We start from the raw sequence: 15,895 nt of genomic DNA, 5'->3' as shown, positions 1-15,895 counted from the left end.
ATTCTGGGAATGGTGAGAACACTCCCCACATCCAATTCTCAGATGCCAGCCAAGAGCTAACCTTGCAAGCGGGCCTTTCTGAGGAGAGCAGTCTCGGGTCTGCTATGTTAAGCCCTTTCTGCATATGTCTAAAAAGTGTTTCATATTTATTGTTTTTTTTTAAGGAAATAAATTTTGTCACCATGACATCCTAGATGCATCCCAGAATATAAAAGCTAGAGGAGAATCTTGGAAGATAGCTTATTACTTCATTTTATAAATAAGGAAGGCAATCCATTCTTTTTTTTTCTTACTTTTTGTATATTTTTATGAGCTATACATACAAAAAAGTTAAGATTATCAGTGTCCTGTTTTATGCGTTTTGACAATTTTAGACACACGTGGTCACTACCCAAAACAAAATACCGAGCATGTCCATCTCCATCTCAGAATGTTTCTGTTTCCTTTTAATAAATACCCCAGGCAGAGGCAAGCATTCTTCAGATTTCTGCCACCATCGATTACTTTTTCGGTCTCTGGGACTGTCTGTCATGGGATTCCTGCAGTATGCGTTTTTTGGTGTCTAGCTTCTTTTACTCAACGTAATATGTCTGAGATTCCTCTATGCAGTTGTGTTATCAGCAGTGTGTTTATTTTCATGGCCAAGTAGTATTCCATTGAGCTGATGTTCTATGGTTTGTTTATCCATTCCCCTACTGATAGATTTTTGGATTGTTTCTTGTTTAGGGTTATCATGAGTAAGGCTTTGAGTGGGTGTATAGTTTTATTTCTCTTTCTGAAACATTGAGTCCTAGTAAGATACATGTATATTTAATTTTATGAGAAACAGCCAAACCTTTCTCTAAAATCTTTGCATGATTTTACACTTCCACTTGTGATATATGAGTGCCCCATGTACTTTGAATCTTCACCAGCATTTGATGTTGTCCGTTTTTCTTTATTTTTAGCTGCTGTAGTTGGTGTGAAAGGGTATCTCACCGTGGTAATTTTCATTTCTCTGATGACTAATAAGGCTGAACACCTATTTATTTGTTTGTTAGTCCTTTGCATATCTTCTTATAGAGGGTGTACACTCAATTACTTACCAATTTTATTGTGTTGTTCTTCTTTTTATTATTGATTTGTTGTTTATATATTCTGGAAATAAATCCTGTAAAAGATAATTGTCTCACAGATATTTCCCTGATGTGTGGCTTACTTATTCATATTCTTTTTAGTTTACTGATTTTTTAAATTGAATGTTTCTTTTAATTAGTTTAGGTTATCCCATTCTTCTCTTAATAATCATACTTCCTTTTCTTAGTGATAAATAAGAAGCATCTAAAAAATAATCATTCCAAAAAAGAAAAGAAAAGCTTCTTATAGCATTGTTCTGTTCTAGTTACTGTATTAGCATTGTTCAAATAGTGGCCTTTTTTTTTTTCATTTTATAATAGCAAGCTTTATTTTGCTGCCTGATGAGACAATATGCTGGCTTCAGAGTTTGTAATAAAAAACATTATGAATATTTGTATTATTAAGAAAAGTTTTCAGGGGCATAATGTAACTGAAAGTTTTAGAATACACTTGAAAATATGAAATAATGAATGGTGACCTTAATTTTTGCCATAATCACTGTTCCATGCAATTTTTTTTTTTTTTTTTTTGAGAGAGAGTCTCATTCTGTTGCCCAGGCTAGTGTGCTGTGTCTTGAGTGGACAGAGGCTAGCTGTCAGCATTTGCATTTGCATTTGGGATTGTCCTCTCAGGGCATTTAGGATCCTATGAGGAGGAGCAACAGTGTGGATGAGTGGAAATTCTTAGTGAAGCCTGATAATCAGATCTGGGGAACCGGATTCAGACCCAGAGCCCAGGGGCCAGGAGTTGGGTGGACGTGGCATGCATCGGAAGCTCTTGGGGAAATCCAGTGCAGGGAAATGGGAGGTGGTGCAGAGTGGTCCCCAAAGTCTGGCAGGTGCACGAGTGAGTAAGGAGGGAGGGTGGGGCTTCATTAATGCCCTACCCGCCTCTATACAGTGCATTAGGGTTAGCAAAAGGTGCTTATGGGACTTTATCCCTTTTATGTTCTTAAACCACTTTGAGAAATGCAGAATGGATTTGGAGAAGGCAGAGTGAGATGCATTTTGCTCCACTGGAATTTGACTGTTTTTCTGTCCTAGTTTGTTTCTGAGATCTTTTATTACAGAGGAAGAGACTGACAAGGTTTCCATTTGTTTTCACTTTTACCAGGACTAATTTGGTAGGTAGATCAGGTGAGCAGTTTCCTACTTTGAAAGGGTAATGAGAAGGATGGGTGTGCTTGTGCCGCAGATATCCAGGTCTGGAGACCCCGAGATTGGGAAAGCTGCTTCCTTCTGGCAGGAGGATGCAGGACGCTGGCTAAGCACTGGGCAGGGGACCACGCTGTGAGCCGACACAGACGCCCAAACACACGGGGCTCTCCTCCAGAGCGTGCCGTTGCCTGCCTGCAGATGTCAGGCCTGCTTGGATTTCCATGGGGTCTTGTGGCTTGGATGCTTGAGGACTCACAACCAAGGATGTGATAATTACATCACTTTGGACAATTTTACTTTGAGTCTTCCTAAGGCTGGACTTTTTTTTTTTTTTTTTTTGAACCTGGGAGAATGGTTTTTGGGGTTTTTTTTCAAGATTGTTTTTGGATACACTATATTTGTACATATTTATGGGGTACATGTGAAATTTTGTTAGATGCCTAGAATGTGTAACGATCAAGTCAGGTTATCAGTGTGTCTGTCACCTGAGTATTTATCATTTGTAAATGTTGGGTATGTTTCAAATCCTCTCTTCTAGCTATTTTAAAAGTGTACTGTGTTATTGTTAACTATACTCTCCCTTCTCTTCAAGAACTTATTTCTTCTAACTGTATGTTTGTCCCATTAACTGACCTCTCTTCATCTCCCACCCATACACCCTTCCCGGTCTCTGGTAACTAACTCTCATTCCACCATCTACCTCCACGAGAACAACTTTGTTAGCTCCCACATGTGAGTGAGAACATGTGGTATTTGTCTTTCTGTGCCTGGCTTATTTCACTTAACACAACAACCTCTATATTGCAGAAAATCACTGGAATTCTTTCTTTCTTTATGTCCAAATGGTATTGCATTCTGTGTGTGTACCACGTCCTCTTTGTCCACTCATCCGTGGATGGACATGGAGGTGAATTCCATCCCTTTGCTACTGTGACTAGCGCTGCAATACGCACAGGAACGTAGGCTTCCCTTTGATGTCCTGATTCCTATTCCTCTGGATGAATGCCCAGTCGTGGGACTGCTGGGTCGTATGCTTGTTCTATGTTTAGTTTTCTGAGAAATCTCCGTACTGTTCTCCATGACGGCTGTGCTACTTTACATTCCCACCCATGCACATCAGCTGCTGGCCATCTGACTACAGAAGCAGTTTTTTAAAAAGCCTCTATGGTCTACTTACAGAGCTTCACAGCCGTGTGCACCTATTCATAGTCCCTGAAGAAACAGCAGCGATGACAGGGTGTCTTCTTGTTCAGGGGAAGGGGCTCAGCCCACGAGCCAAGGCCTCCCATCCCATGTTCCTTTGGAGGATGCCCGGGGTGGGTCCTGTGAGGTGATTCTAGTGCAGGGGGATGACCAGCCTGCTGCACTGTGAGGTGAGCGTAACAACAGGCTGCTCATTGGCCGGCCGGCTGTGCCCAGGTTGTTCTGAGCTGTCTTTGTCTTCTGGCTCTGATTTCTAGTAGCTAAATTTTTTTTTTTTTTTTATCTCAAGTCATTGCTCAGGCTGCACAGTTCTCACCCCCACAAAGACTGGTTTAGTACCCCAGAGAGGACAATCCCAGAGGCCCTCCAGCAGTGACAGCAGGAATGCCGATGCGTATCGAGGTGTACGGGGGTACCACATGCCATTCCCAAACCCTTCGCTCTCTTTGCTCCTCCAAGTTTCGTGTGTATTCTGCTTTCTCTCCTTTGATGTTGGCTCTCCGTGTTTTCATTCTCCCTGGTTTCCTGAGTAGCACGAGCCCGTTCTCTCATATCGAATGCTGGACATCCAGGTGAGACAAGGGTGCTCGGTGGTATTTTGTCCAGCGGATCCTGGAAGATGCAAATATCCAAATCCTGTCCTGACGAAGCTGTTCCTTCCTGCCAGGTCCCTGAGCAAACGCTATGTGCAGGGATGTCCTCTGTGGGTAGCGTAACGCTTTGCTATTTTCTCTAAGACTGGCCCTCCAAGGACTCTAGCAGAGTAGATTGAAGTCTGTCCAGACATCCTGCCCTCACTCCCTCCTCAGCCCAGACCGCGTGTTTGAGTCGGTTGCTGACATGCACAGAAAGGCACTGCTCTTGGCTCAGCAGGAAAGGAAAGACAGGGACAGGGCAGATAAAAGGGCCGTGGAGCTATAGGGCTGGGGCGGAGGCTCTACGGGAGGAGGAGAGGCCGGCCAGGGAGAGAACTGACCCACGGTCAGAGGCAGCCGGCTCGTGGCTTGCTGCCACTCCAGGCAGTCTCTGCGACCCTTGGCTCCTTTGAGAGCTCCCCTCTGGCATCTGTGACCTGATCAGTGACTTCAAATCCGTGCGTCCCTTAGACATTTGGAGGATGTGCCGACCATTCTCGTGCTCATGGGAAATGTATTGTTGTGGAACTTGAATCTTCTATAGTGAGAAGAGAGGCGTCTTAAGCTCATCCTGTGTTAAATGCCAAACTTCCAGTATATGTTTCTATACAGATTTTTCTTACAAAATCCTTCTGTAATTCACTGTTGCCAACAGAGAGGTCATTTAAACCTGGCCTTCTCACCCTTTCCTCCGTCTCTCACCATAATGCACCATCTGTCCATTGTTCCTCAGAACCAGGAACTCTTCAAATACAGCGGGTGCATAGCGTACTGGAGACGGACTGTTTAAGATGTTCACATTCCCCAGAGTGTCGAGAACCCCTGTGGACGCGGTCTTCTCCGTAACGTCCAGTAAACTGTAAATAAATGAAAGCATTAGGTAAGCTGTGGTGAGCGGACCGTGGCGAAGTGTTTAGAAGTGGAGGTTGGGGGAGTCTTAGTTCAGAGCAGGAGAGAGCTGGTTCCTTCCGCGTGGGAGCTTTGCGGGCAGCACACTGTGCATCTTTGCCTGGGCGGGAACGCACGTTTTACACAGGACCGACCTTCTGATCTCACCCAAGCGCTTAGAACTGGAATTGCAACAGGAGGGTCCCGTCCTTGAACTGTATCCCAAGTGAAAATAAACTAACACGGAGTAGGAGCCTACAGCCCCGTGACAAACATCGTTACAATTAATTCCAGTGGCCTACTCTGTGATTTACATCACTGATACAGGGAGCTTTGAACACCCTTCAGAAGCACTGTTTGGAAAATATTTAGTCTTCTGAAGCATAGGAAAATTAAGGGCAATTGAAGTGTCAGCAGGGACATCCAGTGTCGGTTACGCACGTTTGTGAGTGCACCAGATTCTCTTTATAGTGCTACCCTGTCACGAAATGCCGAGATGTACTTTTTTCTGTAGTTTGAAAAAAAATAATGGAGGTTAGTATTAAGATAATCTCTCATCTTCAAAGGCAGTCTACTTGTTATAGAATATACTTTTAACAAAATGATACTTTATCAAAGCTTCACGACATCAAATATCTTTTGGGGAGTGTATTATGTCTAAATATTTGCTTAGCATAATTATGAACTATATGCAGAGTGGGTAAATTGCTAATCTTCCTTTGTCATAGAAGCAAGCCATTAGATGTCGATACCTAACTACGTAAGATTCAACAATCTAGAAGGAAAATGATGAATCAGCCCCAATAAGAATTTGTTTTGTAAAATTTGGGAGAACATTGAAATACTAACGTTTATAGAAAGCATTGATAGTCATAGACACTTGAGCTAATAGTATGAGGCTATATATAAGTGCCTGTGTGTAATCTATATCCATAGCAATACCTATCCGTCTACATAGGAAAAGAGACATATCTATATATTTTTGGTGTTCTATATTTTATATATACACATACATGTGTATGTGTATACTATACATGTATATGTTACTATATACACACATGCATATTAGTATATATGTTATATGTGTATGTATCCACATACACATATTATGTTATATGTGTATGTATCCACATACACATATATACATATATACATATATACACATATTTATAGTATATGTACATACTATGAAAAAAGTACTTTTTTCAGTTAAGAATTCATTAAGTGATGTGATGAATAAAAGTTTTCATCTGTGTGTAAATAAAATGTCTTATACTCAAAGGCAAAGATGGCCAAACAGAGCTCAGAGTAAACCAACATGTTATTACCATGTGCGTTATACAGTTTATTTCAAAGTATGTAGATGTTTACAGATTTTAATCCTGCAGATAGCTGAGAAAAAATCTCCAGGACAGTGGTCAGGAGTCTGGGACTGCAGTTCATAGCAGTGAACTATTTGAGGTCTTATTTTCTGCATTTTGTCTTTAAAAATTATACAATTCGTGCTCATTTGTCATGAAACACCCACATAATCCAGCCGCGTATGGAGTGAAACAGAAAACTCCCTCCGCGCAGCCCTCCCGAGGCAGCCACTGCCATTGACTCTTGGACCCGTCACCGTTTCTGTGACTGGATTTGGCGTCTGACACAGCTAGACTGTGGCCCCCACACACTCTGCCATTCAGTTGCCACATGGCCTTGAGCAGGTGGTTTCGCCGCTCAGTCTCCCTGTCCCCGTCTGTACAATGGGGACACTAACAGAGGCTGCCATACTGGTCGTTGGGAGTACAGGGTGATCTGTACGAAATGGGTAGCGCCAGGCTAACTAACGATCTGTTACGGTCTAAACACCGTGGGTGGCAGTTATCATCGCTGCCCTGGCTAAATCTGGCACCTTCCTTTCTTGCCATTGCTTTTTCTGCTGGGGTTAAATTGGTACTCTTCTGCTGCTCTGGGACTCTAGGGAGTCTCAAGGTGAGCACTCAGCCTTGCAGAGATCTAGTCCGAAAACCAGGGACGATGGTTTTTCAGGAAGTGCGCCGTCATGGGGTGTGTTCATTGTGGGGTTTGCTTTGTGTTGGTGCTGGCAGACTCTGCCCTTCTCCTTCCTAGTTAGAAAGTTATACAGACTTAGTGCCAGGTGGACTCAGAGACACCATCCGATTGGGGAAGCATGAACGTCGCAGGGGTTTGGATGTGACTGGAACCCCTGTATTGTGGCACTGTGGAAACAGAGACCCGCAGAGGTCACGTGAGGTGTTCAAATGATGACAGCTATTTGGTGGCAGCCCGGGGACAGGAACCACCATCTCTGGATCCTTGCACGCTGCCCTCCCCTCCATCTCAGGGTGCATCAGCTGAACCCACACAAGAGAGGGAGGACATGCAAGTGGAGCCAGTGGATCCTCACACATGCAGCATGTAGCGTTTCCGGGGCCCTCTTACAGACTTCCCGTGTGAACAAAGAAGTTAGGCGAGACTTTTTTAGAAATACTTTTTCTTTATTAATACTTTATTAATACTCTTAAAATTATGAAAATAATGGATTTAATTATACTGGGTATAATTGAGTGTTTTGAGAAATGCAAAGACGCAGGGCACCGGCTGCTACTGCATAGTCAGAAGAAATGGGATCGGGGAGTCCGTACAGCATGAACATGTGTTTTAGAAAAATCACAGCTGATTTAGACAGATATTTAAATCTATAGAAATGCCTGTTTAGACACAATTTCAGAATGAGTTTTTGCTATCCTCACGTCAGACTATTTTTCGTTATTGATATAAAACAGGACCTCTGTTAGATAATAACATGTTGTGAATCCAATTTCACCGCCATACATAGCCTGGATTGAAGAAAACTGCATTTCTTCTACAAAATATGGTTGGTCGTGCAAGTTTTTCTCTATTTTTAATAAGCCTTCTTACCCATTGAGCAAATAGATCAGGAACATTTTCTTTGCTGCGGTAAAGTTTCCGTTATGTAAGTGCATTATTAATTTTCTTTTAATGAACAAATTTAATATAATTACATCTCTTGTTATGAACATGTTCTTTTGTCTCTCTCTTTGGTAATAGCGCTGTTCTAGGAATAGTTACTTTCTCAGAAAAAAAGTTTTTCTTGCCCTTTTGCCAAATTAAAGTTGTTCGGAAAAATAATTTAATTTTTTAAAAGGAAAATTAGGCAATTTTTCAGAAGTTAATGTGTCATGCTCTTAATATATTGGAGTGGAGCACTTTCATTTAATGTTTACTTTTCTATCAAGTAACTGTGTTTTAATAGTTTAAAATATCTTTATAAACACCTTGTTCTAAGCCACGCTCATGGGAAAGATAGAAAATATGGTTACTTCAGGTGATAATTTCTACACAATGGGATTCTAAGTGGTTCTTAACAAACTTAACTTTTCATACATTCTTAATGGGGCTAGATGGTATTTCTCACCCTAGCCCTAAAAATACCTACCCCAGGCACATTTAGGAGGTATAATTAATGATACACTGTCACACTGAGCTAACCAAAACCATTCTGTGATTCAGAGATTAATATAGACGTTAAAAATTATTAATGGGCTTTTAGCCTTTTGGGTTGAGTTTGGATTAAAAAACTAACCCTCTCACCAAAAAGTACAGAAAACAGAAATGAATCTTCCCCAAGGATCACACGTATGTGCAATGGATCCTACCTGGGGTGACGTCTGGACATGGTGCATATTCACGATCTTAAGCTGCCAGTGTTTTTGGCTGTCATTGTCCCTACACAGATAATGGCTCCAGGGAGCAAGGTCAAAGCCATCATTGAGTGCTGTCTCTCTCTGACACTTCCTAGCCAGTCAGGGAGCAAGTCCTATCTACAGCATCTCCAATCGGCTCAGTCCTCTGCTGCCACCTCCCCCTGCTGGTCTGGGCACCAGCTTCCTTGTCGGGTTGGGCCACTGTCTTGGCATCTGCTCTGGCCCTGCCCAACTCACCTGCGAGGGAGCGATGGGAGCGCCTGCCTGAGAATGCACCTCAAAGCACGCCTGGCACCCCAAACTCTTCACAGTCTACTCCATCGTTTCAGGGTGAAAATAAACAGCCCCTGTGTCTGACTGCTGTGATTTCTCCTGACTTTTCTCCATCTCAGGGTGACAGTTTTGCGTGGAAAACAACAAGCCAACAAACAAGGCCCACGGTTGTAAGAATGCTGCAGTTTCAGCCGTTTATACAGCAAACATAGAAAAACAAACATGCAGAGAAACACACCCACACATTACCTGAGTAGCTGGCTGAGTGGTTAGATTTTTTTTCTTTCCTTTGTACATTAATAATAACAGTAAAAATACAATGAAACAAAATTCATTAAAAGAACAGATTCAATTTTTGTGTACAATCAAAGCAAAGTAGCCCAAAGTAGAGCTCCGAATAGCTGGGGGTTTGGTGAAATTTCATTTACGTGAACTCATGTGAAGCCTGAATTATGCTCCATTTAATCTCTTTCCCAATCGTTAGGGCTTCCCTGAGTACCATTTTCTTCTTCTGGCATCTTCAACTTTCAAGTGTAAAACAAAAATTCATTTTTCACATGGTTGCTGAGCTGAGCCATGTATTCTTTGAATTGCTTATTTCAATTCTGACTACTTGTTAATAATGAAACACATTCTTAATATAAGTTCAACAAGATATTCAGAGCCGCTGCATACAGAGCTTTTTCCTGGTCCTCACTGACGAAATTGAACTTCCCATCTGAAGCTATTGAAGTTGTTGGACTTTGTATTCATTATCTGCTACTGTGTAACAAATTGCCCCCAGCCCTGGCAGCTTAAAGCAACTCCCATTTGTTACCTCACAGTTTCTGTGGGTCAATCTGGACACAGCTTTGCTGCTTCCTCTGCTTCCGAGTCTCTCTCAGGCAGAGACCAAGGTGATGACTGTCGGGGGCTGTGGTCTCATCTCAGGGTTCGACAGGGGCAGGATCTCTTTCCAAGCTTGCTCCGGCGGTTGTAGGCAGGATTTAGTTCCTAGCAGGCTGGCCCCACAGCCTCATTTCCTTGCATGCTCTTGGCTGGACACCTCCCTCTTGTCCCTTGTCACGTGGGTCCCTCCATGTGCCACCTACTTCATCCAAAGCTAGCAAGAGCTAGAGTCTGCCAGCGGAATGGAAGTCACTGTTTTTTGTAACCTAATCACAGATGTGCTATCTCATCACTTTTTCCTTATTCTGTTCACTAGAACCGAATCTCTAGGTCCAGCCCACACTCAAGGCGAGGGAATTCTCCATGATACGGATGCCAGGAGGGGGGTCATTGGGCCTATCTCATCTTGGTCTAAAACTCTATTACTCTACTTATTATATTTTACACAAAATATTAATAATAATGCTAATAATGATGGCAACTACTGGCTGATGACTGTGATTCCATTATCACGTGAAAGTACTAAGTGTGTCATTTTATCCACACGGGAATACTTATAAAGTCTCATTATGATCATCTCTGTATTGCAGAAGAGAAAAACTACCAGGCTAAATAAACAGCTGCCCATTTTGCTGTTAGCAGGCAGGGGTGCAAGCGTGGCAGCCTCATCCACAGAAGCCATGTTTCTCCCTCTGCTGCTCATCTTAGTGGGTTCTGCATTTGTGGATTCCCTCATTTGGTCAGGCAGGGTCTCACAGGTTGACGCTGCGTCTCATGCAATCATGAAGCCACCATGGGACTGCTATGATGTCTTCTTCTTTCCAGGTTTTGCCCCATAAGTGCTTGCTGGAGTTGGTGGAAATGTCAGTGAATTGTTTTCAGTTGCAAAGGTATAGATAGATTAAAAGGCTCCTAACAAGTCACAATTATCCAGCACTTTATCATTTTGGAAACAACTTGTACCTGTTCTCATGGTGCCTGTGATGCAGTTTGGATGGGGAGCAACCGCTTGATCTCAGAGCCACAAAACTATCTGGTGGTCGTTTACTCATTCGCTCAGTCCACACATACTGACTATTTAATATGTGCCAGTCATAAGAGATGCCGGGGTCTGGCAAGGGGGCACTTGAACCTATTCTGCTTTCAGTGCAGCAGAGAAGATTAAACACAAAATAACTCAACTCTGCACTTGCTAGTGTCTTGCACTGGTGCTAAGAAAGAAATGCACAGGGACGATAAGAAAAGGGGAGGCTTCTCCCATCCACGCAGTCTGGACGGTATCCCCATAGATATCGCACGAAGCTGGAGATACGGGCTGAAGATTGGCCTGTCCGTGTTATCCCTGTCTGCTTCCCGTTCTTCAACTTTTCCTCACCTCGTTGCAATGTGAGGTCCATTGTAATGACCACGTTTGCCACCGCGGTGAAAGTAGCAGAGTCTACCTTTGGGTACCCCCTCCCAGCCGTTGAGGACAGAGGCGTGCAGTACTTGGGTAAATTGTATAGATGTGTTTGTTCCTACTTGGAACTTCTCTGTCTCATGTGGGGCTGGAGCCTGGATTTACCAGCCAAAGAATATGTTAACTGATGTTGATTGCCACGAAGAATATCTCCAAAGAGCTGTTCCCGGGAAGGGATGGTGTCTCTGATAGAAGGAACATTTGGCAGAGCATACATCATCCCCTGAATCTAGTCTTTAAAAAAAACCCATTCACCAGATAAGGCATGGCTCGATCTTTGTCACCAAGTTTGTGGTTAAGGAGTTAAGATTTGGGAGAGACTTTCGGTTTTGCGCCAGGTCCTGCCTAGGTCAGCATTCGCAGCCCACAAGGAAGGTCGCAGGGAGTCGCAGGGGATTTCACATTAACAACGGTACGGGGATGATAATGCTCATCCCGAAGGCAGAAGATCCATTAGTTATGCTCTCAGTCTGTGTCTTAGGGCCAGCAGGAAGCCATTACAGATCCTGAGCTGCAAAATAATAATTTTATGATGAGATAAGGGATAGTTTTATTTCTAGCCTGTTTTAAATGAGAGAAGATGACAGGCCTGTGCCAGGGACTAAATCATTTCATTCTAGGCTTTGTATATAATTCATGTAAAATGGATGTCATAAAATATAAATAAAATACAAATGTGTCACATAAAATAATTCTATGGTGATAGTTAATGATGTAACTAAGCTGAATAATCTAGACACACCAAAAATGTATTTTTACAAATATAAACAATTTCCTGTATCATCGAAAGTGAGTGTGGCCATCAGACACATCCTTGCATTCTATAGGCTAGTCCCATGGCCAGCCCGTCCTTACAGGGAAGAGACTTAAACAAAACAAACGCACGAACAAAAAGCTCTTTTGTCCTTTTCAAATACTAGGGGTAATAGAGTCAATCGCTTTATAGAGTTTAACACATCCACTGCCATGTGAGTTGTATTTAACTCATGCTAGTTCTGCCCCCGGGGCCTCGTGAAGCATGTGTAACTCACAGGTCTCTACCTTGGGAGCTGTGTGAACTGTTTTTCAAGTTGCATATAGCATGCACAGAAAACAATAAAAAATGACAAATTTTTCCTTAAATTAGGAAGGATCGTTTTGTTTTCAAAGTTTTTATTCTGTTTTCATAATAAAAATAATTTTTCTAGTGTGGTAGTCAGTGTGTTAAGGATCTCAGTGAATAACAGAGGTGCCAACCCAGCGGAGATAAGGTATTTATCAGGGAGAGAGGGAAGTGGCTCTTCATAATTGGTAAAGTCATGTGTGAAGAAAGCACCCTCAGGCTGCCAGCCACATAGCTTCCTCCAACTACTTATCTTCTTGGGGAAAAAAAGAAAAATCATGCTTTCCAACATCCTTTACGTTCAAAGAGTACAGCGGTGGGAACATGACTGGTGAGTGGATAGACCAGCCGTGTATGATCTTCCAAGAAGAAATGCTTCTCTTGGGGCTAACAGGAAAGCATACTTGGCACTGAGCTCACCCTGGTTGCTGGCTCTCGGCACTCTCCTACCAGCCCCCTCTTTCGCTGGGGTGCAATCATCCTCAAGCAGGGGCAGATTTGTCCCCTCTCCCCTAGGGGATGCTTGGTAGAGTCTGGAGACATTTCTGGGCATCATGACTGGGAAGATATCACGGATGCTGCTGGATCTAGCGGGCAGAGGCTGGGGATGCAACTAAGCGCCATGCAGGGCACAGGTGTTTACCTTTCTTCTCACTGTGGTTTTCCTGCCCTAACCACCCCCTGCCCCTGCCCCAGCCCCACCCCACAATGTGTTCTCCACTAAGAACGAGCGCCTGTGTCGCAGCAGACATGGGGATACTGCTCAGCGTGTTTCCTGGCCGGCTCCCCCGCCCCCAGGCAAGAGAGGATCCAACACCGAGACTGGCTTTGTGGTCGGCCTGCCTGGTTGGCCTCCATACAGGAGGTGGGGAGAGGGCTGGGGAAGACGGCGAATCGGTGGCTGAGCAGGAGGGGATGAGGAGACACCCACCTGTCTGTTGAGCGGGAAGCCAGCAGGAAGAGTGACGCTGACACCAGAGAACCCAGAGAGGCCCAGCACGTGGGAGCTCTGCGAACCTCTGCAGATGGGTTGAGGAATGAGGCTGAAAACCAAAGGAGTGTTTGCATGTCTTGGTGGGAGAAGTTGGGCTTCCAGATCTTACCCTCAACTCTGCAGAGCGAGACAGCTCTCCCCTGCCGTCAGGAAACGAGCTGGTCCTATGGAAAAAAATGCATCAGGCACAGCCCAGTGTAGACGGAAAGCAAGGGGTTGAAACCAGAGGACTGGGAAGCTTCTCTGTGTGAAGGGAGATACGCCAGTGCCCTGCCCTCGCTTCCTGCGACCCCAGAAGGCCACCAGCCTGAAGGCTGTACACCCCAAGCAGCAGATCAATGGGTTCCTCAGTGGAGAAACAGGCTTGCAGGTCCTGACATTTGGAATCTGTCAACATAAAGGCCAACCTAGCACATGCTTCCTCGAGGCAGAAGCCTGCAGGTGCCACCAAGCCTGCAAGTTCTTGAACCAACTTCCTGGGTCTCACTTTTAAATGTGAGCAGACCACCAAGGATGCCCCTGTTTGCGTGAGGCTTCTAACGTGACAGACATGAACACACGTGTGCCCGCCGTGAGCCGAGAACCCTTCTGCGTTGTAAGGATGGAGCAGGGAACAGAACAGGCACACAGCACACGCTCAACGCACCAGGGGCGTTGGTCTCCTGCAGCTGCCGGAACACATGACAACAACCTGGTGGTTGCAACACCACCAATTTCTTATCTTACGGTTCTGGAGGCCATAAATCCAAAATGAGGCTTAGGGAGCTAAAATCAAGGTGTCAGCAGAGCTGGTTCCGGCGGGAGGCTCTAGGGAGGACTTTGTTTGCTTGCCTTTTCTAGCTTCTAGGAGTCCACTCACATTCCTGACTAAGGTCCCCCATCATTGCCTTCCTCGTGTTCTGTAGTCGAATGTCCTATCCTCTGCCTCTTTTTGATAAGGATGCTTATATGACTGCATGTGGCCCAGTTGGATGATCCAAGATAATTTCCCCATCTCAAGGTCTTTAATCCCATCTGCAAAGCCCCTTTTGCCATGTAAGGTGACATATTCACAGGTTCGGGGCACGAGGGCACGGACGTATTTGCAGGGAGGGCCGTTGTTCTGCCAACCCCAGTAGCGTGAAGGTCAGTGGCCCTCAGAGAGGCGGGTGTCAAGTGTGTGTGCTCAAGCCATCACCCTCCCCTGAAATTCCTTCGGCCTGATGTTCTTGCAAGGCACGGAATGCCATAAGGCGAGCGTGTGTTGGGACGGCAGACAAAGCCGTCCCTTCCCTCAGTACGTTTGCCAGCACATAGGGCTGTCCCAGGCAGGTGGCCCTGTGCACTCGCAGTTTCACAGGGTTTATACATTTCCCTTTAAAAAGCTACTAAACTGAAACTTATGGTTAATTTTAGAAAGGAGATGGCATTGAACATGGGATCTTCATGAAACACCTGTCTTCCCGGCACTCAAAGAGAGGACGTTTAGCTCATGAAGGGGCCTGCCTTCAACAAAGAGATGACCGGGGGTGGGAGGGACAATTGTGTTTTCATGTTTCTAACAGAACCTCAGTTTCAGCCTAGGAGACAAAGGAGAGGTCGTGGCTAGCCATGGAGAAGGCAGTGTGTGGTTCGCAAGCAAACCCTCCGGAAAGAGGATAAAATTATTTGCCTAGCAACCTCTTAGACAAGTGTCTTCTGAGAACGCACTGTTGGGGGAGGGCTGGTTTTGAGAATGACCCCTCCTGAAACCTGTGCAAGGCGGAAGGAGGGTCCCAGAGAAGTAGGGACGCAGCAAGCACGAGCCGGCACCTTCAGTTCCCTTTGTCTCCTTGCCCTTTGCAGGAAGATGAGAGTCCTCTCCCTCCTGCTGTTATTCCTGTGGGAAGCCCAGAGCGGCTCAGCACCAAGGCCGAACATCGTCCTGCTGATGGCTGACGACCTCGGCATCGGAGATCCGGGGTGCTACGGCAACAAGACGCTCAGGTTGGGTGACGGAGCTCCCGCATAAACACCTGGCTCTGCTCGTAGGCAACAGGCCCCGGGGACAGTTAACATAGATCTAAGAACACAGCCCATGAAGAAAGGTTTCAGCTCCTCCGAGCAGCACGCTTCCATGCATGGCTGTGTGTTTCTTTCTTATGGGCCACTGCTATGCTGCTTTGCATGCATTCTCATTTCCATCCCTTTCGTTCCCTATTCCATCTTTTCTTTTTGGCATCTGCCATTGTTCTGGTTGGTTCTGAGCCTGCCTCACTCCATCCCGGCTTATTAACAAGCCACTCTCACCTCTGTACCTAACTCTCCCACCAACCTAGGCCCTTCCTCTGCAGCCACCCAGGCTGTCCGGGTCCATCCAGGCTGGTGTAACAAAATACCGTGGACCAGGTGGATGGCTTGTAAACAGGAGGCATTTGTTGCTCATAGTTCTGGGGGATGGAGGTCCAAGATCAAGGCATGGCAGAGTCTG

At 44.9% G+C, this 15,895-nt stretch overlaps 1 protein-coding gene across 1 annotated transcript in view; it reads left to right on the top strand.

The window, feature by feature from the left end:
• The window catches only part of STS (steroid sulfatase), a 149,521-nt gene that overhangs the window by 56,042 nt on the left and 77,584 nt on the right, over positions 1-15,895 (top strand). Inside the window, exon 2 of the mRNA XM_045537664.1 lies at positions 15,271-15,411. Coding sequence (XP_045393620.1) covers positions 15,275-15,411 — 137 coding nt within the window. The 5' untranslated portion in view covers positions 15,271-15,274. The remainder of the gene's footprint in view (positions 1-15,270; positions 15,412-15,895) is intronic.

This window comes from Lemur catta, chromosome X, assembly GCF_020740605.2.
Source record: "Lemur catta isolate mLemCat1 chromosome X, mLemCat1.pri, whole genome shotgun sequence".
In the NCBI taxonomy this organism is placed as follows: domain Eukaryota; kingdom Metazoa; phylum Chordata; class Mammalia; order Primates; family Lemuridae; genus Lemur; species Lemur catta.
Note: the sequence above shows the minus strand (reverse complement) of the source record. Positions and strands in the feature narration are given on the sequence as shown.